The sequence below is a fragment of the Salmo salar genome, chromosome 26 (genome assembly GCF_965601325.2).
Source record: "Salmo salar chromosome 26, fSalSal1, whole genome shotgun sequence".
Classification (NCBI taxonomy): Eukaryota; Metazoa; Chordata; class Actinopteri; order Salmoniformes; family Salmonidae; genus Salmo; species Salmo salar.
This window is the reverse complement of record NC_138316.1, coordinates 2,414,437-2,440,412: the sequence shown is the minus strand read 5'-3', so window position 1 is coordinate 2,440,412 and position 25,976 is coordinate 2,414,437. Positions and strand designations below refer to the sequence as shown.

General features: G+C 41.9%; 1 protein-coding gene across 2 annotated transcripts in view; it reads right to left on the bottom strand.

Annotated features, from left to right (window-relative positions):
- The window catches only part of adam9a (ADAM metallopeptidase domain 9a), a 104,087-nt gene extending 85,262 nt beyond the window's left edge, over nucleotides 1-18,825 (bottom strand). For both annotated transcript variants that reach the window (XM_014174863.3, XM_014174864.3), the window contains exons 1-3: nucleotides 18,393-18,825; nucleotides 9,202-9,305; nucleotides 5,389-5,447 (exon numbers count right to left, since the gene is read on the bottom strand). In XM_014174863.3, coding sequence (XP_014030338.1) covers nucleotides 5,389-5,447; nucleotides 9,202-9,305; nucleotides 18,393-18,477 — 248 coding nt within the window. In that variant the 5' untranslated portion in view covers nucleotides 18,478-18,825. The remainder of the gene's footprint in view (nucleotides 1-5,388; nucleotides 5,448-9,201; nucleotides 9,306-18,392) is intronic.
- Between the last annotated feature and the right edge of the window lie 7,151 nt (nucleotides 18,826-25,976).

Sequence of the window (25,976 nt, the reverse complement as noted above, 5' to 3'; positions counted from 1 at the left end):
TAGCCATCATTCTTGAAAGTAGCCACCCTTTGCCTTGACAGCTTTGCACACTCTTGGCATTCTCTCAACCAGCTTCATGAGGGAGTAACCTGGAATGCAATTCAATTAACAGGTGTGCCATGTTAAAGTTAATTTGTGGAATTTCTTTCCTTCTTAATGCATTTGAGCCAACTAGTTGTGTTGTGACAAGGTGGGGGAGGTATACAGAACATAGCCCTATTTGGTAAAAGACCAAGTCCATATTTGAGCTGTTCTTGCCATAATAAGCAAAGAGAAACGACAGCATCATTACTTTAAGACATGAAGGTCAGTCAATTCGGAAAAAAAATCAAGAACTTTTAAAGTTTCTTCAAGTGCACTTGCAAAAACCATCAAGCGCTACGATGAAACTGGCTCTCATGAGGACCGCTGCAGAGGACAAGTTCCTTAGAGTTAACTGCACCTCAGATTGCAGCCCAAATGAATGCTTCAGAGTTCAAGTAACAGACATCTCAACATCAACTGTTCATGGGAGAATCTGTACATTGGTCTGATGAGTCCAAATGTGAGATTTTTGTTTCCAACCGCTGTGCCTTTGTGAGACAGAGTAGTTGAATGGATGACCTGGCAGGACCATCATGAGACCGTCCTGCCAGTAGTGTGGTTAGTTTTACCCTACTGATGATGTGTTGTTGTAATAGTAAGGTAAGCCTACCACATCAACATCATACATGAGTTCATGTGTGGTTCCCACGTGATGCATGGAGGTGGTGGTGTGATGGTGCTTTGCTGGTGACACCGTCAGTGATTTATTTAGAATTCAAGGCACACTTAACCAGCATGGCTACCACAGCATTCTGCAGCGATATGCCATCCCATCTGGTTTGCGCTTAGTGGGACTATAATCTGTTTTTCAACAGGACAATGACCCAAAATACACCTCTAGGCTGTGTAAGGACTATTTGACCAAGAAGGAGAGTGATGGAGTGCTGCATCAGATGACCTGGCCTCCACAATCACCAGACCTCAACCCAATTGAGATGGTTTGGGATGAGTTGGACCGCAGAGTGAAGGAAAATCAGCCAACAAGTGCTCAGCATGTGGGAACTCATTCAAGACTGTTGGAAAAGCATTCCAGGTGAAGCTGGTTGAGAGAATACCAAGAGTGTGCAAAGCTGTCAAGGCAAAGGGTGGCTACTGAAGAAACTCAAATATAAAATAGATTTTGATTTGTTTTAACACTTTTTTGGTTACTACATGATTCCATATGTGTCATTTCATAGTTTGGATGTCTTCACTATGATTCTACAATGTAGAAAATAGTAAAAATAAAGAAAAACCCTTGAATGAGTAAGTGTGTCCAAACTTTTGACTGGTACTGTATATCTGCCATTAATATGGCAATGTAGGAGGATAGAGTAGTTTGGAGGAGCCAGGAGCGTGTCTTTGGTAATCGGACGAAGGGCACTCTTTGAAAACAAGAAAAGAACAACAACAAGCAAAATGCAGGTACAGTTACGTATGTGAATAATGAAAACGCATTCGGGCAAAAACCTCATATTTCAACGCACGCTCAGTAGACCATTTAAAACCCCTTTATTCATAGGCTACTTTTAGCTGATGACCAGGATAAAAAGACACACCTATGTGATGCTAGTAAACCAGCCTTGGTTAAGGGGAGGGTAGGCTGTGATTGGTTTTTAAATCAATATAAATGAAAATGGGGGGAAAGCAAACATTTTTTAAATGTTTATCAATATTCAAAAGGCACTCACAACTGAGCAATCTTTTTTGCAGGTGCATGGTTGAACAAGATGAAGGAAAAAGGAAACCTCACACTGCTCTTGATAGTATCTCTGATCTTTAATAAGCTTTACGTATCGGGCTCACCGGCCCAAACGGAAGCTTATTAAAGATCAGTGATACTATCAAGAGCAGTGTGATGTTTATCAATATGAAATTCACCGGCCCAAAAGGCACATCTCTCCTTCCATGGGAACTGTGCATCATGGTTGGATAGGCTGCACTTCCTCGCTCAAAATCCATGTCATTAACAACCGCGTTACCGTTAAGACCTGATTTTTGTGGCTCTTAAAAGGTTCACATTCGCGAAGCATAAAATTGTCACTTTTGCGCTCGTTTTTAAAGACACTTTGTCAAATATTGTCACCCCTCCCACCTCGCAATAGCAGCAAATGAGCATACGCTCTTGGGAAAGAATTTAGCAGGGTATTTTTTTATGAACAACATAGCCAATACGAACAGAACTCTTATCATTTAACTGCATCTGTAACGTCTGGCCATGTCCTTGGCTGACAACATTTGAGCTGACAAACTTGGTCTCCTAAGCGAGTAGTGTTAACAACGGGAAAATGTAACTCTGCATTTCTCTGTCAAAGTGCACAATTTTAGAAAACCCTCAAGTTTGCCGTGGGGGCAGCTCTGCAAAAGACAAACTACAAGTGTACCTTTGGATTCCGATATCACTATGAGGAAAGCATCACTGTAGCTTTAACAGACTGGTAGTAGAGCACTGTGCCTCTTAGCCACGCAGATTGCAGGATAACATGGCATAATTGACCTACCCACCGACCAGCCTAACGCTAATTCATTTGGGGGCTGCTCTGCAACTTTTATAGATGGAACAGAAATGCTGCGGTGTATATTTAATTGCTACATAAACCATTCCCTTCGAAAGGTCTAATGGGCTGCAGGCCGAGTTGCCCACGCGTAGAGCCTTGCACTCTGCCTCATCCCTGGTCAGGAACAACCTGTCACATCACTTGACAGGGGTGCTATTGGACAGTTGCTGAATCCCAAAAATCAACCCCTAACCCTTGGTTACTCCTGCAGAAATTATCTGATAGGTATGGTCATTACTTCACCTTACATCTAAATAAGCTAGGTTGAGTTTGACATATTGCTAATACTTACTATGAGAAACACAACAGAACAGTGGCAGAGTGCCTCTGACCAGAATATCATCCACCAAATTCTGTTCATTTTCCAACAAATCCTACATGCAGGGGGGATTGGGGGCTAGAGGTAGATTTGAGTTCAGTGTGTGATACTGCTATACTAAAGCCCTGTCAATAATCATCAGCGTGCCTGTTGTTAAAGATATTTAAGGGACACCATGAAATGTGTGCATTCACTACTGTAAGTCGCTCTGGATAAGAGCGTCTGCTAAATGACTAAAATGTAAAAATGTAAATACACAATATCGACAAGTAGGTTTGGGCTGTATACCGGGGGTTTTGGAAATAGCCACGGGAAGGTATTTTTTTAAATAAATTGTAATATTTGTAGATGCTTTAAGTAAATACCTGCAGTCAATTTGTGCAATATGTTAGGAGATAAAGTTGATCGCGTTCTTCATTTCACCAGTCACATATCTTATACCTATTAAGTTAACTGTAAAAAATGTGCTAAATGCTCTACAGTTGTGCATTTGGTTTGCTAATTTAGTAGCTAGTTAGCTTCTTCCAAAATCAAGCTTATTTTGGTAACAGCAGAGAACCCCCTCCTGGATCAAGAGCCTTGCTGTCTAATATTTGTTTTGTACATGATGCAAATTATGTGTAACATGTTTTAGTTACTTGTATAACTTAATGATGATGCAATCTCTATTGCACTCCACACTGCCCTTTCCCACCTGGACAAAAGGAACACCTATGTGAGAATGCTATTCATTGACTACAGCTCAGCGTTCAACACCATAGTAACCTCAAAGTTCATCACTAAGCTAAGGAACCTGGGACAAAATACCTCCCTCTGCAACTGGATCCTGGACTTCCTGACGGGCCGCCCCCAGGTGGTGAGGGTAGGTAGCAACACATCTACCACGCTGATCCTCAACACTGTGGAGCTCCCCAGGGGTCCGTGCTCAGTCCACCCCGTACTCCTTGTTCACCCACGACTGCATGGCCAGGCACGACTCCAACACCATCATTAAGTTTGCAGACGACACAACAGTGGTAGGCCTGATCACTGACAACGACGAGACAGCCTATAGGGAGGAGGTCAGAGACCTGGCCGGGTGGTGCCAGAATAACAACCTATCCCTCAACGTAACCAAGACTAAGGAGATGATTGTGGACTACAGGAAAAGGAGCAACGAGCACACCCCCATTCTCATCGACTGGGCTGTAGTGGAGCAGGTTGAGAGCTTCAAGTTCCTTGGTCTCCACATCAACAACAAACTAGAATGGTCCAAACACACCAAGACAGTCATGAAGAGGGCACGACAAAGCCTACTCCACCTCAGGAAACTAAAAAGATTTGGCATGGGTCCTGAGATCCTCAAAAGGTTCTACAGCTGCAACATCAAGAGCATCCTGACCGGTTGCATCACTGCCTGGTACGGCAATTGCTCGACCTCCGACCGCAAGGTACTACAGAGGGTAGTGCGTATGGCCCAGTACATCACTGGGGCTAAGCTGCCTGCCATCCAGGACCTCTACCCCAGGCAGTGCCAGATGAAGGCCCTAAAAATTGTCAAAGACCCCAGCTACCCCAGTCATAGACTGTTCTCTCCACTTCCGCATGGAAAGCAGTACCGGAGTGCCAAGTCTAGGACAAAAAGGCTTCTCAACAGTTTTTACCCCCAAGCCATAAGAATCCTGAACAGGTAACCAAATGGTTACCCAGAATATTTGCATTGTGTGCCCCCCCAACCCCTCTTTTACCTGCTGCTACTCTCTGTTTATCATATATGCATAGTCACTTTAACTATACGTTCATGTACATACTACCTCAATTGGCCCGACCAACCCATGCTCCCGCACATTGGCTAACCAGGCTATCTGCATTGTGTCCCACCACCCGCCAACCCCTCTTTTTACGCTACTGCTACTCTCTGTTCATCATATATGCACTGTCACTTTAACCATACCTACATGTACATACTACCTCCAATAAGCCTGACTAATCGGTGTCTGTATATAGCCTTGCTACTCTTATTTTCAAATGTCTTTTTACTGTTGTTTTATTTCTTTACTTACCTACACACACACACCTTTTTTTTTCCGCACTATTGGTTAGAGCCTGTAAGTAAGCATTTCACTGTAAGGTGTACCTGTTGTATTCGGCACATGTGACAAATAAACTTTGATTTGATTTGGGATATCTGCCCTGCAAATACTTGGGTCAGAGGATGGATAAAATGTACGCAAAGCGCTTGTTAGTATTTAGTTAGCATTCTCTATTGGATGTGTACTTGTTAGCATTGCCAAGCTTTGGATTACAAAGGATCAGTGGGGTTTGAAAATAGTGCCCCTTGTATTCAGTGCCAGTATTAACGAATATTCCGGTATGGCACAAGGTCGGAATGAAGGTATGACAATCTGGATACTGCCTAAGCCCATCTACAAGAGAAAATAAAGGAGAACATGGGAGGGCAATACGTACTCATTCTTCTCCAGGACAACAACGTGCTCTTTTCCCATGGCACTGATGATATAGGACACCTGTAAAAGCAAAGACAACTGGAGTCATTTCATTGCTGGATTTGGATGGACAAACAAAGCGGAGTGGCAGGGTAACTCAGTCATTGGGTGCATTCATTAGTGCACACCGTAGCAAAACATTTTGCAATGAGAAACGCACTGCAACAAAAACGAGCGTTTCTTATCGAAAACGTTCAGGCTAGTACCTCCCTGTTTCAGGCCGTTTGCTTTCGTTTGGTTCCTAATGAATGAACCCAGTACTTAGGTGTGTAACCAACAGACCCCAGAGGAATGAAAGCAAGCAAGTAGTACTTGGATGTCTGTCGATGTAGAAACATGGGCTATATGACTCACCAATCAAGGCAAACCAAATAAAAGCAAGACCAAAGCCATTTGTAGATGTCTTAAAGATGCTGTCATTGAAGCTGACAAAATAGAAGGTGGCCAGTCAATGTCCTCGGTCTGGAGTCTGAATCTCTTAATAGGTTAAATGGTGTCTAGCCTAAAAGGACATTGACAGTGCCTCACAGGCGATTGTGTGTTGTGAAACCCTGTGAAGAGGCACAATTTGACACAGTTATTCCAGTGAATCAGAATCGTCTCTTGGTTACAGATTACTCACTTTCGTCAAGGAGCAAACCCTCGAGATGCATTTGAAGGCCGAAAAAAAGTAAACATTGGTCATCTTGAATGCTCCACCAACAATTGAATAGTTTTTTGTTTTTTTTTAAACAGTGTTTTGGTCAATAGACCTTCATCAGGGTTTACAGAGGCTGCGTCCCAAATGGCACCCCATCGTCTACATAGTGCACTACTTTAGACCAGGGCCCATAGGGCTCCGGTAAATAGTAGTGTACTATATAGGGAATAGAGTGTCATTTGGGAAGCAGTCTCAGAGGCATGACAGATGGTTCAACTGTGTAATTGTGCCACTAGTCTCTGACCTTTTAATCATGACATTAGGAGGCTACAGAGGAGACCCAGTTGTGACTAGAGGCAGATTAGTTAGTTTAGTTCTGCTGATGCCAGTCAGTCAGTGTAAGCGTGTGTGCGCGCTCGCACGCTTTCTTGTGTGCTTGTCTGAGTGAGTGAGAGAATTCGTGACAAAAACATATCTTTCCTTGTTGACAGAGGTAGATGATGAGGTTGGGGTAGGGCTGGGCGATTAGGCCAAAATAAAATATGGTATTTTTCAAATGTTATGGTATTTTATGTTTTTGATTGATAAAAGTTCTACATTTGCTTTATGAGTACTGCGTGACCCTAGGGTGGCAACACATATATTCTAAATTATTTCAATGGGTCTTTCTCCATTCGGAATGTTTTATACTGTTCAATTTAACTTCAACCTAAAATTATTTCCTCACTTGAGACCATTTCCACACTGCCACGATATGGGCAAAAATACTAGGCCTTATTTTTAACCAAATGTTGCAATTGCGATTTAGATCACAACACTTGGGTGAACTTTTGTAATCATGGAAATAGAATGTTTATTATAATTCTATAGTTAGAATATAAATAATAGTGGGCACTTTGATTAGTGTTGTTTGACATGACAACAAATGAAAATACCATGGACAAGTTATTGTGACCGGGTAGGAACCAAAGTGATGTTCAGTGTTTCCTAGAGCACCCTATAAATATTTGGCTAAATTAAATCTTTATTTATATAGCCAACATATTCATGCTTCGCCTATTCCTCTTTGATTTAGAAGATACTGTTGCACAAACAACATGCTGATTTATTAAGCCTCCACCAGTACTGGTATCAGGCTGTATTAGCTAGCTATATTTGCTCTGACCCAGTACTTTTATTAGTTAGCTAGCCTGCTAACTAGTGATTAGCATTAGTGGCTAACACAATTTAGCTTAACTTGCTAAGAAAATACAAACTTCTTGTTTGCGGATGTAAGAAAAACAAACTAATATTGTAATTATAGAACGCTTGTGGATTTATATTGTCATCAACATTGTTGCATGTGCTGCAATGACCACGCAGAATGAAAGAATGTGTCTCGTGGTCAAGCAACATCAAATGCGCTCCTTGAATGACGGGGTGGGACTAGGTCTGTGTGGAAAGCGGCATAGAGAGATAGAGAGATGACTCAAGTAGTGAAGTAAACTATAACAATGGACGTTACAAACAGCGTATCACATTTAACAAACCAAACATTCAAATACCGTTATAGAAGGTAAAGTAAAAACCCAAACCGGTCTGTGGATAAATACCGGTATATAGTAAAATACAGTATACTGCCCAGCCCTAGGTTGGGTGTAGGGGAACAATCAAGACAGGGCCAGGTCTGCAGCTGTCAACTTGATTCACTGGCCTTGTATTTACTTGTTAGGCCGTCATTGTAAATAACAATTTGTTCTTAACTGACTCGCCTAATTAAATAAAAATATGTATACATTTTAAAAAATACTCTAGAAAACAGGAGAAAAGCCCTTGTTTGTTTGTGCCATATAGCATGTGTGACACGGGGTGGAGGCTAACCACAGGTGTTGGTGCTTTTTCAGACTCCTCCTACCCCCCCATAGTGTGCGGGCATCTGTTTCTCACAGATGGTTCCTGTGAAAAATCCGCAGCACGGCTGGAGGGAGAAGTTTTAGGATAGGCTAGAGGTGCTCTGGGCTGGTGTTCTAGATGCTGTCAATTCCATTCCTTCAGCCATTTTGAGGCTGACTGACATTCCCCTAGCACTTTCTAGCACTTTTTCCCCACCTAGTGCCTTCTAGTCCCAGGATAACTGAGGCCAACACCCATCAAATCCACACACCACAGCCAAAAACTGATATTCACCCTCTCATCTTCTCCCACCCAGGGTTTATGACTGCAATGCCTTGAGTTAACAAATTCACCATATTTTTTTAGGGAGTGGGAAGAGATAGACAAGATGACAGAGGGTAGAGAGAGAATGTGTCACAAGGCAGTAGGCCAGATTCGAACCCATGCAGACCCATGCCAACCACTAGAGGCTAGACCATCCAAGCCATGCAAATTAATAAACTTCAGTCACTTATGTAAGGGAGCACATACACTACATTTTAGTCATTTTTAAGAGTGACTTACAGGAGGAACTAGGATTGAGGAACTAGGGTTTAGTGCCTTGCTCAAGGGCAGAGATTTTTCACCTAGTCGGCTCGGGGATTCAAAGTCCATTGCAGCACAAAGAAATGACAGAGCTCTTTTTTCTGAACACACCCTCAAAACTTTCACAGTCCTTCATACGGAATTCTCACAATTCACCCACTCCAAGTCTCTACGGAAGGGGGGAAGGGGGCTGTCTGTTTGGAAGGCAACATGCTCCAACACGCTATCCAGGAAGGAAAAACAGCTAAGAATACACAACCAGAGTAAAAGCTGGATCATCCACTGTCTTGAGAGTCTAGAACATAAAACCAGCGACTCCCTGAATTCTCAAAGATGTGACATCATCACAGACAATCTACAAACAAAAAGTGGAGGATGGCTTTTCAGAGTACAAATACTGTAGAGTTCTTTCTTATTCAGGGGTCAGAGTGAATAGGAAGCGGCAGTGGGCTACCTAGAAATATTACCACGCTGACATTTCCTGCCAGAGTTGTTAGAGAGCTGGAGAGGGAGCGAGAGACAAAGAGAGTGGAGAGAGAGGGATCCCAACACAGGGAGGGAAGTCAGGAGGAAACTCACTATCAGCACCACACACTGATAGACGCTGACAGCAAGAAGGACTTTAGAGGTGAACAGCAGCAACAATGGTTTCTGTCTGTATGTATTGCCATGGTTTACCTGGTTAGAATCTGAGCTATCCATGTCTCTTCTCTGCTTCCCAAAGCGCTTGGGTATGGTGACTTCATACGAGGAGAACTGTGAGGTCTGATGCGATGCTGACCCTACAAGAGGAATGACACCATTATGACTGTTATATTGTGCATAGTTATTAAATTAGATCATCAACAGACAGTTACATTAGTCATTTCAGAGGACCATAACAGCAGTCAAGGAGCAGTGTGGTATCAAAGCAGACATACCTTAGAAATACCACTACATTGCCAATGTGAGAAATATTTTTCAGTCTACGCTACCGTATATGGTCATGTTTATAGTAAATCATTTATTTTCATTCAACTGCTACGTAACCTACTGAGGCTGTGTGAGTGAGTGAGTGAGTGAGTGAGTGAGTGAGTGAGTGAGTGAGTGAGTGAGTGAGTGAGTGAGTGAGTGAGTGAGTGAGTGAGTGAGTGAGTGAGTGAGACCACTGTTTCTCTGGAGGCTTGAGGTCAGGGCAAAGAGCAGGTAACAATACAGGCATCTTCCATCCTCCTCACAGTCAGGAAAACTGCTCTCTGAAGATATGAGATAGAAGTGCTGATGATGCTAACCCCACACAGTCTCTCCGGCTGCCCGAGCAAGGCCAACGTCAAGCGTACGTTTGGGCCTGGTTGCCAACACTGCGCTGGTTCACAGCTGACAGCCTGGCCCCTCCTGTGTGAGTGTCCTTGCCAAACATGAAAGGACAACTGACTCTTTCACTTCTTCTCACCTGAGCTGCCTTGTGGGGTGGCCTATAGAGAATGAGTCGTAGAACAAATACTACTGTAAATATTTGCTCAAACTTAACATCTAGCAAATTAATTAATTATTATTTTAGTCAAAAAACAACAGATTATATAGTTGGCAGATGTTCCATGTCTGGTTTTGGGAAAATATTGGTATACCGTCATCTTAGTTCGGGATGAGAGCAATCCTACACGGAGATACACTTTGTGAGAGATGGACAACAAACAATTACAATCTCTTCAAACAGTGGCCAAATAATTTCTGTTGTAGAGATTAGCAAGAAAATAGGCACTCTTTAATTTATTCTGTCACCTGGCTTGTGGGGGTCCTTGCTGTTTCCTGAAAGGCTAAACGGAAGGAAAAGGCCACACAATCCCATAGGGCTACATGATGTACAGTAGAGTCCCAACACTCCGTTCAAGAACAGGCTAAACTCACTGACGGGGAAAGACGTTTGTAATTAAACAGTGGCGCATATAAGCAGCCGAGCCCCTAGGACATTTTGCTCAGTATACAAAAATACTGGTGGATAACAAACATGTGCATAGGGCCTACAAACATGAAATAGGGACTATTATCTGACATATCCTATTAGTTCATGTTAGGCCTAGATGCTGTTTTCCAAAATCTCCAGGTTATATGACAACATAAAAGACAGTGGGTTGTGTGTGAACAGCAAACAGGAATATGATGAGCCTGGTCAACAATAACGTCACTGTCTCTTTGGTTCTTTTGTCTAGTAAGGCCAATGGGTGTGTGGAGATGTAACTGTACGTGAAACTCCGCCTGTCACACTTTCCATGGAGTGTCACCTCGTTGCTTCGTGTGGGTTGGAGCAACGGGCCAACGTTCCGGTCTAGAATCACGATTTTGACAGCTCCTACAGTCTAGCGTAGGTGCTGCACTTTAACTGACGCCCAGTCTAGAAAAACAATTTCCATAGACGGCCACATAGAGAAGTCAGATAAACTGTCTTAATAGGAATTTTCTTATATTTTGTGCACAAAGGTGATGACTAGATTTTTTCCCCATCACTCACAGCCGAAAATATTAACATTTGATAATCAGCCCCAGGCTGTGTCACAACCAGCTGTGATCGGGGGTCCCATAGGCCCAGCGTCGTCCGGGTAAATAAGAAAGCTTTTAACTGACTTCCCTAGCTAAAAAAAAAAAAAGCTAATGTCTGCCTTGTTTTTGGACAACGGAAAGTTATCACTGTTCACAGTGCTCCCTGTGTGCATTGAGTGCTAGTGCATGTTTAGTTTTTTATATGCAACCCGGATATAGCCGGTCCATGAATCGGCATACGCGATCGAGAGTAGACTGTGTTGAAAACAGTCTCCAGTTCTTTATACCTCAGTGGGTTGGAGGGGACGGTGAGGTCTCTGTTGACGAGTAACCATGGCAACCTTGTCACATCCTGTTGGAGTGCACATCTGTGCTGGATTTTGGAACAATCTACATCTCAATTATTCAACATCCTTACAGGTTTTGAAACGATCAAGTTGCCCAGACTGGTCCACTATGGTTGCATCTTGGACACAAAAAAAAAACAACAACCAAGGTCGATGTAACATACAGTAAGGGCTTTGTCCCTGCTCATCAACACACACTTACATAACCACAACATGCCACTAGGCTTGGTTTATTTGTCACAGACAGGGGACCTTCACCATTAAATGAATTTGCCTGGCTACAGCCAAACGCTACGCCACACCCATGAACGTTAGTTTCTTCTCCACAATGAGTCTTGATCTTAGTACCTCCGAACTTTCAAATGTGAATACTTTGGGGCCATCTGGTTGGTTCAGAAACCAATGGGCTAGGCCAGAACACGTGGGTAAAGCGGTGGTTTGAAAATTCGTCATTGGCTTTGATACTCTGATTGGTTAGACAATCCAATCGCTGATTAATTTTTTTATACAACACCCCTCGTCACCACATACAACTTCAATGATGGCAGTCTAACACAGAACCCAAACCGGCTGTGCGTGTGCGCAATCGTGCATAAATGTATTTTGTCCCCCCCACACCAAACGCGATTACGACACGCAGGTTAAAATATCAAAACAAACTCTGAACCAATTATATTAATTTGGAGACAGGTCAAAAAGCATTAAAAAAATTTGGCAATTTAGCTAGTTAGCTTGCACATGCTAGCTAATTTGTCCAATTTAGCTAGCTTGAGGTTGCTAGCTAATTTGTCCTGGGATATAAATATTGAGTTGTTATTTTACCTGAAATACACAAGGTCCTCTACTCTGCCAATTAATCCACACATAAAACGGTCAACCGAATCGTTTCTAGTCATCTCTCTTCCTTCCAGGCTTTTTCTTCGACTTTATATTGCGATTGGCAACTTTCATAAATTAGGTGCATTACCGCCACTGACCTCATTCGTCTTCAGTCACCCACGTGGGTATAACCAATGAGCAGATGGCACGTGGGTACCTGCTTCTATAAACCAATGAGGAGACGGGAGAGGCAGGACTTGCAGCGCGATCTGCATCAGAAATAGAACTGATTTCCCTTGGCAACGCAGACGCTGGTTGGCGCGCGTGAGCATTGTGGGTGCAATAATTGAATAATATAGATTTCAAATTTTATTTTGCAACGCTCGGCAACGCAACAAGAGCAGTGTAGTCACCCTGTAAAACTAAAGTATGCAGCGAACGACAGAGCAGCGGAAGAATAAAGTGTGAGTCGTCAGGCTATAAATGAATGCCCTGCATCTAGGAAATTAACTGCATGGTAGGCCGATTAGCTCTCTATATCATCACAAACACTGTCCCTACACATCTCCAGTCCCTGCTCACGCCGGTGCCCATGCCATCTGTCCATCCAATGATAGAATCTGATTTGATACTTTTAGGAAACACTGTCACAGGAAAAACTGGATCTAATAGCTGAAAACTCCCATGACCCACCACCACTTCCTGTTGAGGATGCATCCAAATGGCACCCCACTCCTTTTAAAGTACAATACTTTTGACCAGAGCCCTATGGACCCTGGTCAAAAGTAGCACACTACATAGGTAATAGAGGGCCATTTGGGACACGTCTTAAGGGGCATAGTCGTGTCTGGCTTTGAAGCAAAATAAGCATTAAGACCGCAACAAGTTTAAACAAAGGTTAGCAAAAATGTATGTCCAAGTCAAGAAAGCTTACCAGCAGCACTTGCCACACTGGTAGCCTATTCGCAGGTGCTTTTTCAAAGCCTATGTCAGATACTCCAGTGAGTAATTGGCTCCAATGAGTGTAATTTGCTCAACATTATTACAGAGAAGATATCCCCTTTTCTACTGTAGGTATGTAACGCAAAATGTGTTTATTCAGTTGTTGCTAGTAATATTCATAAAAAATAAAAAAAACATACACACATTTTCTTCTGGATCCCTAGCCCCCGGTTAAATACCCCTGTTCTAGTGCCATTACAAAATGGCTGCTGTGGCATCTGCTACTTAGCATGAGGACGAAAAGTAGGGTTGGGCGATATGGCCTAAAAATTATCAACATTTTTTCCAACTTATGGGCAAATCACAATATATGTACAGTACCAGTTATTCAATTGTTTCTTTTTACTATTTTCTACATTGTAGAATAGTGAAGACATCAAAACTATGGAAAACACATAGGGAATTATGTAGTAACCAACAACAAAAAATAAGTGTTATATCAAAATATATTTTATATTTGAAATTCCTCAAAGTAGTTACCCTTTGCCATGACAGAATGCCAAGAGTGTGCAAAACTATGTTATTTCATAGTTTTTATGTCTTCACTATTATTCTACAATGTAGAAAATAGTAAAAATAAAGAATACATACTCATTCAAGGATTTAACATTTTTGACCAGCAGTGTGTGTGTGTGTATATAGAACTGCATGGATTTATAAGTATGAATTAGATTGAGCAATAAAAGCCCCACCTTTATTCCATAGGCTTGGATCTGCACTATGCAGCTGTTGCAAGAGCACATTTTTCACTGGCTGTCCACTGTTTTCAAAAACAATGATTAAACTTCTTGAATTCAACCATTATTGGGTTCAAATACACATTTAGATTTGTGAACAGCCATCCACAACAACCACAATCCGTAAGGCACAGAGAGCAGCAGAGTGATTCACATCAATGCGCTATGTAGATATCAATAATAAGTGATATCCATATCGCCGTAGACTACACCACTGCAGTCATCCTTACCTCCAAGAGTTGATTCAAGTTGGATAATCTTTGGATGCCGACAGCAGTCGCACCATTGGAAGACATAGCTTGGACTGTAGCCTACAAAAGCCTATAACTTATTTTCCCGCAATCCATCAAACCCATTTGGTGTCATCATAGTGGTCTCTGACTTGTGGTCAGACTTGCTCAGGTGGAACAAACTTAAACTTGTGCCTTTTTTCAATGCTGATTCGAATGTCATTGAGAAAACAGAATTTAAAAGTAATCCTCTAGTTTTTCAAAAGTATCTGTAATCTTATTACAATATTTTTTGCTGGTAACATAGTTACTGTTCTTTGGTAATCTGTTACTCCCCAACCCTGATCCTCCGAACAGTACTTAGTAGCGCAATGCTGCGCACAACAAGCTGAGCATTCATTTTCCAGAATCAAGGTTCATTGATACTCTCGTTTTAGTAGTATGCTCTGCACGCAATTTGATTTGTGACATAAAAAGGTATCGTTAGAAAGGTTAACTTCTATTTTACAGTAAAATAATGTCTCAATGTGCTTCAGTGTCCATATGACCAATTCTGTTAGACCAAACCTCAAATTGAAACAGCTTGTCAGAGGAAGAATTCCTCTCATCTTTGTTGTTGTGAGTGGCAGGGGCTTGATGTGTGCGTGTAAACAGAGATGAAGAGGCAAAGCGAGAAGTTTCACTCTCCCTAAAATCTGTCCAAAACAATCCCAATGCATTTATATGGGTTTATTTAGGACCTAAGCTTGTCGCCTGCCTTAGGGACAACAACTCCCATTGTTAGGGCGGAGACATATGCATCTCATCATTATATACAGATCTCTCGTGTAAATGGGAAGGTACACACAGCACAGAATGAGCGAAGGAGATAAGACATCAAGAGTGAAAAAAATAAAACTATAACCTTGATTCTTGCGACACAGGCATTTGGAATACTGTGAAAAAACGAATTCTAATGAATCCAAGTAATTCAATATATCACCCAGCCCTAACAAAAAGGGAAGTACATTTTTTTTTAAAGCAGTCTTTCAATCTTCTCTGTGTAACAGTTGGGTTAATGGGACATTTCAACGCCATTTCTCAACCCTGGATAGAGGTATGTTTTCCGACCTATATCTCGCTCCATCTCCACGGTGTGTTAATCTAAACAGGAGGCCTGTCCAACCCTAGTGCAGCTGTAAGCAAGTGGGTTGGATATGCTGGCTAGATGTAAGTCCTTATAGAAGGTGGTAAGATGGTTAAGTGTGTACACAACCACATCCAGTCCAACATAGCAAGCTTGGTAATATAGGCCTGAGTGCTGACAGTGGCCTACAGAAACTATTGAAAGTGGACTAATATCACACCTGACCAAGATACCTGTTGAAAATGTTCACTTGAGGGAGTTTGTTAGCTATATCAGGGGTCTTCAAACTTTTCTTGCCCAGGGACCCCCTCCCAGGCAAACCGGCGACTCAGGGACTGCATCATACTTCAGCAAAAACATGAATGTTCCAGTCTTGTCTAAACAGGTGAATGACAATGGCAAGGAGAAGTAACTAACACTTTAAAATGAATAGATTTGGTAGACAGTTGGAGAAGCAGCTGTAAAATATATATAGTTAACCAAGCTACCAATTACTTTACACTGGAAGAAGATAAGCTACACTATATATAGTTTACTTAAAGTTTCTTTGAAAAAGTAGTTTACTACAAACTACTTTCTGATAAATGATCATATCTAAATCTAAAATAAACTACATAGACTATAAATTGCAATAACAGATCACTCTGGTGTTAGGTGTTAACAGAATGTGTAATTAAACCTATTAAAACACAAAAATGGTTTCAAGTAAGAATTAGGTAGGTATGAAGCCCAAAAAAATTAAAGGAAATTGCCTACTCACCCATATTTTATTTTAGCAAAACAAATAGCATGCAGTTCCAGTATTTAGCTACACCACTACAACATAAAATGTATTAACTACTGAAAACAATTGCAAGATATGAATTTAGTTCAACTAACACCAAGCTACTGCAAAGTGTAGTTAAATTACAAGTTGAACTACATGCAGTTCACTACTACAACACGGGTAGACAGTTTTTCATTATTTTGACCTCCCCCCATAATTGGAATTGGAAATGTAAACTAACATACCTTTCTAACTAATAGACTAAGTCAAAACACATTTTCACTGAGAGCAGCCGTTTAAACCAAGGTTACCCATGTGTTGCCAAAAATGTATGTCCAAGTCAAGAAAGCTTACCAGCAGCCAGCGGCACTTGCCGCACTGGTAGCCTATTCGCAGGTGCTTTTTCAAAGCCTATGTCAGATACTCCAGTGAGTAATTGGCTCCATTGAGCATAATTTGCTCAATATTAGGAGTTGAGAAATAAAGTTGACGTCACTAGAAATAAGATATCCTATTTTCTACTGTATGAACGCAATTCAAAATGTGTTTTTTCTGTTATTGCTAGCGACATTCATAAAAATTTGCAGACCCGCTGCAGTAGCCTACCTTGGCCGCGGACCCCCAGTTGAATACCCCTGGGCGATATGATTGGGTTTATGAGGTTTCAAAGCTTTTCACAGCCTTGGGCTACTATAATTGTACCAATGACACATGACAATACTCATAAGGCCTTGGTGGTTAATTAAGGTGTTACTAATATAAACAGCAGTGTAGTTTAAAATAACTTGATTACACTAATTGGGGACTTTTCTTTTAAAGGTGAAACCAACACAAAGGTAACCAACACACTGGTCAAATAATGACGTCAAGGAAGTGGAAAGCTCATGGTAGTGTAGTTAGCACTTCCATTACTAGACTGGGCCAACTACTTCCATTACTAGACTGGGCCAACTACTTCCATTACTAGACTGGGCCAACTACTTCCATTACTAGACTGGGCCAACTACTTCCATTACTAGACTGGGCCAACTACTTCCATTACTAGACTGGGCCAACTACTTCCATTACTAGACTGGGCCAACTACTTCCATTACTAGACTGGGCCGTGTATCAGTCTGGATTGAGAAAACATTCAAAGCACGTGCAGGGATGTTGTTCAATAGTGTGCAACTGCAGCCCGCAATTCGGGGTGCTCCTGCATGTGGGCATTTATGAATCTGCAGGAACACCCCCCTCGAGCATCCCATTGGTTCCTTCATAACAACCCCCCCCCCCCCCCCCCCCCCTCATGCACAACATCTTCATGCTTGTGTGACACTTTTGAATGTGGATCAAAAGGGAAATAAAAAAAAACATTCACCACCTCCTGACGTGTAACGGAGTCCTCTTTGCTAGGTAGTGGGAGCGATACCGATAGACAGCGTCCTTTGCTCCCGCCTGCCCAGCCCTCACCATCGTTCACAGGACTACTAGAAAACAGTGCCCAAAAGGCGGAGACGAAGGACACTGTCTTCCGGTCGCCCCCCTGCCTCTCGCTAGTACAGCAGGCAGGGGGTTGGAGCTAGCCAGCTTGCTAGTTAACTAGCACACGGTGTCGCCCCCGCTTACCGCTAACTACGCAGGTACACAGGAGGCATGGGCAACACCATTTGCTAGCGACACGTGTGCTAGCTAGCTAGCAGTACTAGCACACAGTGTCGCCCTCGCCTCCCACCTGCTGTGTACCAGTGTCCTCCTTAGGAGTAGCTGGCTAAGCTAGCACAATGTCCTTCACTCCCATCTGCGGGAAACCAGAGCCAGACAGGCAGGGGCACTAGCATGTGTAGTGATATAGCTAGCTACCGTTTTTGCCCCCCTCCCCCTCTTCTTCTGAGGTGTATCAGCGGTTGGCATCCAACATTATGGTGCATTAGCACCATCTACTGTAGTGGAGCGCACCTGTACTGGTGTCATAGCGTAAAAAGTTACCAATATTCGTATAAAAAGGGGGTCCTACAGATGCAGGAACGCCCCTAATAGCGAGCTGCAGTTGCACCCTTCTCATACAGTTAGCCAAATTCTAGAATCCCTCTTGCGACATAGTAGCGGTCGTTACCACATTAACAAAGTAATAAACCACGGCTATTTCCCCTCTTAAAATTGGATTTTAAACCTAACCTTATATTATGACCCAAAAAGCAACATTTTATTTTATACATAAATGTTTACGATATAAACAATTTGGACTTTGACTGTGCTATCGACTGGAAACCTAGAATATCCGAGAAGGAAAGCCGCTCGAGCTATGTTGTAGCTGTTGCTCGCTATAAGGTAACGTTTACTCACCCTCGCTGCAGTCGCCAAGCCCATTGAGTAAAGCAATGACACAAATTGCTTTAAAGCACGGATGGGACAATAATGGCATACCCATGTTTATCTAATTTTCAACAAAATATCTAAGTAGGGATCTTCTTATCCAGGCGTTGCCTTCCAAGCAATTACGAAGTGCCTTCTCCACATTCTGTAAAAAGCCTTTTGACAATTACCTTGCCATATCGTAACAACTATTGCTAGCTCACCAACAAGCAACTGCTTTACCGCTGCTGGCTTTGGCTCTTTTCAGACGATAGATCTAGCAGGATCGCATGATCAGTGAATATAATAGTAAACAATAATGCAGATTTACTAATCTTTTTTAATCGAGTTTCGTTTTAGATCAAACGAGTCCTAATGTCATTCCAGTGAACCCGAATAGAATGGATAAAACAGCGCATGCGTGTTAATGCGTCAGACTTTGTAGTGCAGTCGTCACTAGCTGCCAGTAAGTCATATATCCCTCCCATTTGTTCAATTTCTCTTCTTAAAATGTGATTTTAGACCGAACCCATGACGCTGATCTCAAATGAAGATCAAAAAGCACATTTTTGTTTTTTCTTGAATTTGTACGATACACCATTTTGACTTTGTTCCAACCAAAATAACATAGCTCGTCTGTTTCAGTTGCATGCACTAAATGATGCAGCCCTACGAGCATAATATAACGTTACGAAAAGCACAAACTTAGAACTACTATTACAGGGTTAGGTAACAGTGATCCTGGAGTGTCGCTGGTACTTTATAGTTTTGATATAACCAACCTGAAAAAACAGGTGTGCTGAATTTAGGCAATTACAGAACTGATCAATTAGCCCAGTTTGTCTGCTGCGTTGCTTAGTTGGAAGAAAACTGCAATACCTGCGACACACCAGGAACAGGGATGCCTACCACAGCAATATCTACGTATTTAGTAGGACCAGTTCTTTCTTGCTTGTCCCTTGAACTCAGCCAATGACTGAGCAGAGCAGCTGTCCGAGACATTTTGTGATTCTCCTGCCGGTTTCCACTACATAACACAGCCACAAAGTCAGATTCTACAGCCACAAAGTCTAAATTGGCTACAGAAATGTACTGTTTGGTAAGGTTAGGTTTAAAATCAGATTTTAAGGAGATAATTTGTAGAAATGGGCGGAGTTTAGCCATAATTATGACTTGTGGCAATGTTAACTAGTGACGTCCTTCTCTGCCTCCTTTTTTTGTCTTTATTTACTAACAAACATCAACAAAACAAAAGAGGAATAGTCACATGCAAAAACGCATACATAACATTTTTACATTGCCAGGAATCCTACACAAACAAATCATATTAATTAATAATACTACAGGTTGATTGCCTTGTTTTTCATTTTAGTTAAAGTAGTCCCATATTGTTTAAATTCATTTACAAAGTGAATCAGACCATTTGCATTTGTGAATATGAAATGTACCCATTATTATTAGCAGTTGAAATAAATATACATCCTTATCAATATCAGAATTTCTGAAATAAATCATATCAAAAAAATTAAATTGTACATGTTCTGTTTTCTTTATAACAAAGTTGTGTATATCAATCCAAAAATTGTACTATAAACATATAAAACACACAGTATCAAAATTCAGCTTCAATCTTTCCTAACAGGTTTCACAGGATACATTTTATGTAACATTTTAAATGAAACTTCCTTTACCTTGTTACTGATACAATATTTGTTAGGAATCTTCCATGCTTTAGTCAAGTGTTTTTTGTTATTTATATTTCATCCTTATTTAACCAGGTAGCCAGTTGAGAACAAGTTATCGGTTAATTTGTACATTAGTGGGTTTTGTTATGTGTTTTAACAAACCTTATTTATTTTTGAACTTACATACACTACCGTTCAAAAGTTTGGGGTCACTTAGAAATGTCCTTGTTTTTGAAAGAAGAGCACATTTTTTGTCCATTAAAATAGCATCAAATTTATCAGAAATACAGTGTAGACTTTGTTAATGTTGTAAATGACTATTGTAGCTGGAAACAGCAGATAAAAAAAAAAAATGGAATATCTACATAGGCGTACAGAGGCCATTATCAGCAACCATCACTCCTGTGTTCCAATGGCACATTGTGTTAACTAATCCAAGATGATCATTTTAAAAGGCTAATTGAGCATTAGAAAACCCTCTTGCAATTATGTTAGCACAGCTGAAAACTGTTGTTCTGATTAAAGAAGCAATAAAAATGGCTTTCTTTAGACTAGTTGAGTATCTGGAGCGTCAGCATTTGTGGGTTCGATTACAGGCTCAAAATGGCCGGAAACAAAGAACTTTCTTCTGAAACTCATCAGTCTATTCTTGTTCTGAGAAATGAAGGCTATTCCATGCGAGAAATTGCCAAGACACTGAAGATCTCGTACAATGCTGTGTACTACTCCCTTCACAGAACAGCACAAACTGGCCCTAACCAGAATATAGAGTGGGAGGCCTCGGTGCACAACTTGAGCAAGAGGACAAGTACATTAGAGTGTCTAGTTTGAGAAACAGACGCCTCACAAGTCCTCAACTGGCAGCTTCATTAAATAGTACCTGCAAAAAACAAGTCTCAACAGCAACAGTGAAGAGGTGACTCCGGGATGCTGGCCTTCTAAGCAGAGTTCCTCTGTCCAGTGTCTGTGTTCTTCTGCCCATCTTAATCTTTTCTTTTTATTGGCCAGTCTGATATATGGCTTTTTCTTTGCAACTCTGCCTAAAAGTCCAGCAAGCAATGACATGCAGGAGCTTCCTGCAGGAATTTGTAGTCTTGCTGAGGTCTTCTCTTTTGCTAATTAGCATTTGGAATATTTTTGAGTAAATTGACTATATTGGTAAAACTCACCTTGTCTGAGACAGAATTTGCATGGTTATCAATACGTCACGCCAAGGTAAGCCTACAACAAACACATACTTAGTTTGAAGTGTTTAAAATTCACAATGTGAAATTATTGGTGAAAAAAATTCATGGAACCATTTCCGTGTTTGACTGCTAGGGTTTATGGGTATTATGACATGTCCACGGTGGCGGACTTGGGCTCGTAAAACAAGAGGTTAACTCTAATTTTGAATGACTTTTTGATTGGTTCTCATATGCACGCTATTTGCATGTGCAACGCCCCCCTACATTACATTTACATTTTAGTCATTTAGCAGACGCTCTTATCCAGAGCGACTTACAGTAGTGAATGCATACATTTCATACATTTTTCTTTCTTCTCCGTACTCCATACTGGTCCCCCGTGGGAATCGAACCCACAACCCTGGCGTGGCAAACACCATGCTCTACCAACTGAGCCACACGGGACCACCCTACGAGTCCTCATCAATTTGCTATGCCCCCACTAGAGAGGTAAACAAGCCAACCTAAAGTTAGGTTAGGACTAAGACATTAATGAGCGAGCTAAGACGGACATAGTCAATATAACTACTTGTTCAGCACAGAAATGTACTGCATCAGAATTCAGAACATGGGTCGTTCTTACAGTATTATCCCTGTACACCACGTCAGAACCATAGGATAAATAGAGAGGGCATATAAGCAGACAATGAAAGCTCTTATAATATTCAATGATGACATTTCTCTAAAACACGCTATAGGCTACATGTGCACCAGCAAAGTCAGAACAGTAGGCTAAATTATTAAATTATAAGGGTGAGGCACATGGGCTACTAACAGCTTACTACAAAACATACACTTAGTATTACCTTATTAGCTACAGTATACTGTACATATCTCCCTGGCATATTCCATAATTTATGTAGCAGCATACAAGACATTTTTGGACTCACCGTTGTTGTGCTCAATTGAACAGGAAGGTGGTGCGGCGGTCCTTGCTGTCATCAAACTTTGTCATCAGATCATGACTTCAGTGATCTTTGAGTCGGAGCTCTAGAAAGAGGCCCGAGTTCCCGACTTGGAATTCAATCGCTCAAAACGTGTTTTCAGTCGGAGCTCCCAGTTGTCTTGAACTCACTGAAGTCAGACATTTCCCAGTTCTGAGTTTCCAGTTGTTCTAAAAGCGGCAGAAGTCATGCTGGATTGACAGCATGTCCAATCTATTCAACCTTTTCTGGCCCATGGTGTTGCATGTGAATGTTTATCCTTTTAAAGCTTGGAAAGGAGACCCTTAAACCCAGACTTGGACCACAAACCCTTTCCACTGAATAGCAGGCTAGTGATAGCTTTGCAACACAGTTAGTTACTGATTCCTTCCAAACCCCTCATTGTTAAATTTGCGTTTTCCAACTTGTTGTGTAATGTTTATGTCCAATGGCTGATGAGCAACAATACGTTTTTATCTATAATTTCTCTTCATGTGACAAGGATTGAAAAGGATTTTCCAATAGATTGTCAAATTGATTCATGATGATGGCTTGTCTAGCTTGCTTGCTAGCTAAGATTTTGAAAGTATGATGTTGACATGTTCAGTCAAATCAAAGCAACGGTAGATACGTGATTTGACGTCATTTTATCTGTAGCCATTGACTTTGATCCTTCTTGGATGGGCACTTCTAATGTAACTCTATGGCAGCACCTAAGGGGCTTGAATTTTCGAGCTCTCCCCGTAGATTTTGCAGTGACGTAGTGTCCCTATGAGTGACAGAACACTGAGCCAATCACGGCACAACTAGAGAAGATTACCAACCCCGACGCTCTGGTTTTGCCCCACCTGCCCTGAATGACGGGTCGCCACTGATGGCATGTACTTCGACTGTATAGAATGGCACTGCAATGCATACATGTAATGTTGGAATGGAAATTATAGTGATGACACACCAATGAATGATATACATTTTTGTATTTGTACAAACATAATGAGTAAGAAGTGTTTGTTAGCATGAAATGTTTGCATTATAGTCTTATAAGACATTGAGTAGCCTAAATAAATACATATAACTGCATCATAAATGACTGGGTGACAGGCAGTCTAAGGGCTGAAAGAGGCACTGTTACTGGAATAAACTGTTAAATTCTGGGTTAAACTTGGAACATTATTATACTCAGAAGGATAGTGTCTAACAGTGAACGAGACTGGTTTTTACCTCAAAGTTACTGGTTATCTGTAGGAGTCAGATGGCTTTGGAATGTGTAGGGGAGACGGGTGGAGATCTTAGAACCTAACAATGTCACTGAGGGAGAGAGGGTAATGTATAACGTTTACATTATGTCAGGATATGTTATGGTTAGCCATCAGGGAATCTCTGGGAGGAGGAGAGACACAGTCTGGTATCAATAACCATGACAGCCTTGAGTTGGGGAGGAGTAAGCACTTTGGGGTCGAGGTCAGGTCAGATGAAGTGAGGAAGAACAGATATCACTAAGGTTGTGTCTAGCAACAGAGATGCATTGGCTGTACAGTTGTGGAGGAGGAGACTCAGCCTTTGAGAAAGGGTTAAATATCAGTGCTTGTGTCAAATGTTTTGTCTGAATGCAGCTGTATCGACCCTTTGGGAAGAATTAAACTTGGTTTAGCTTTCCTAGCGTCCGTGGAGTCATTTACTCTTAAAATTAGAACCTAACAAAACTAAGTGAACCCCACACATCGTTTTCTTATGTAAGAACTACTAGCATACTAATCAAACGTGCTTCAATATCTTTATAATGTTACCAATTTCACATTTATTCTGAATGAGGATGGGAATTAAGAATCTATAGCAGTCAGCATTCTAACATCTTTCTGTAGGGATCAGGGCTCAAAATGAAAACCTGCCTTTCTGGAGAGTTTCAGCAAATTTGGAGAACTGCGTTCTTTGGTTAAAGAAGATTATCCATATATATTGGCACATGATGTTAAAAAGTGGTATCAGGCAACATTATTTGAGTGACAGAGAGAGTTACATGAGTAGCCACGTTGAGAAAGCATCCCTTACTACAGATCATAGTCCACTGTCTACTTTACTAGGGGCCATAGAGACTCATAGATAGTGTCTTCAAAGTGAAACACAATGCCTAACAAAAAGCTCTAGGTCTTTTAATGAGATTAATTTTGTAATTTACCAATGCCAGCAAATTATACTGTTGGTAAACAATGTCTTAATGCCAGCATAACCTAGTGACATACACTATATATACACAAAACTGTGGACACCCCTTCAAATTAGTGGATTCGGCTACTTCAGCAATACCCGTTGCTGACAGCTGTATAAAATAGAGCACACAGTCACGTAATCTCCATAGACAAACGTTGGCAGTAGAATGGCCTTTCTGAAGAGCTCAGTGACTTTCAACGTGGCACAGTCATAGGATGCCACATTTCCAACAAGTCAGTTCGTCAACTTTCTACCCTGTTAAAGCTGCCCCGGTCAACTGTATTGTGAAGTGGAAATGTCTAGGCGTAACAACGGCTCAGCTGCGAAGTGGTAGGCCACACAAGCTCACAGAACGCCGAGTGCTGTAGTGCGTAAAAATTGTCTGTCCTCGGTTGAAACACACTACCGAGTTCCAAACTGCCTCTGGAAGGAACATCAGCACAATAACTGTTCATAGGGAACTTCATGAAATGGGTTTCCATTGCTGAGCAGCAAGCCTAAGATCACCATGTGCAACACCAAGTGTCGACTAGAGTGGTGTAAAGCTTGGCGTCATTGGACTCTGAAGCAGTGGAAACGCGTTCTCGGGAGAGATTAATCACAATTCACTATCTGGCAGTCTGATGGACTAATCTGGGTTTGGCGGATGCCTGGAGAACACTACCTGCCCCAAAGCATAGTGCCAACTGTAAAGTTTGGTGGAGGAGGAATAATGCTCTGGGGCTGTTTTTCATGGTTCGGGCTAGGCCCCTTAGTTCCAGTGAAGGGAAATCTTAACGCTACAGTATACAATGACATTCTAGACGATTCTGTGCTTCCAACTTTGTGGCAACAGTTTGGGGAACGGCCTTTCCTGTTTCAGCATGACAGTGCCCCTGTGCACAAAGCGGTGTCCATACAGCAATGATTTGTCAAGATCGGTATGGAAGAACTTGTCTGGTCTGCACAGAGCCCTGACCTCAACCCCATCGAACACCTTTGGAATGAATTGGAATGCCAACTGCAAGCCAGGCCTAATCGCCCAATATCAGTGCCCGACCCTACTAATGTTCTTGTGGCTGAATGGATGCAAGTCCCCGCAGAAATGTTTCCACATCTAGTGGAAAGCCTTCCCAGAAGAGTAGAGGGCTTTTTCCTATAGAGCTCAATTTTTATGTCATGGTCTGCCTATCCATGTGAGAGACACAGACTCAGTCTCAACCTTTAAGTCTTTATTGAAGACTCATCTCTTCAGTAGGTCCTATGATTGAGTGTAGTCTGGCCCAGGGGTGGGAAGGTGAACGGAAAGGCACTGGAGCGACGAACCGCCCTTGCTGTCTCTGCCTGGCCGGTTCCCCTCTCTCCACTGGGATTCTCTGCCTCTAACCCTATTACAGGCGCTGGGTCACTGGCTTACTGGTGCTCTTCCATGCCGTCCATAGGAGGGGTGCGTCACTTGAGTGGGTTGACGTGATCTTCCTGTCCGGGTTGGAGCCCCCCTCGGGTTCGTGCCGTGGGGGAGATCTTCATGGGCTACACTCAGCCTTGTCTCAG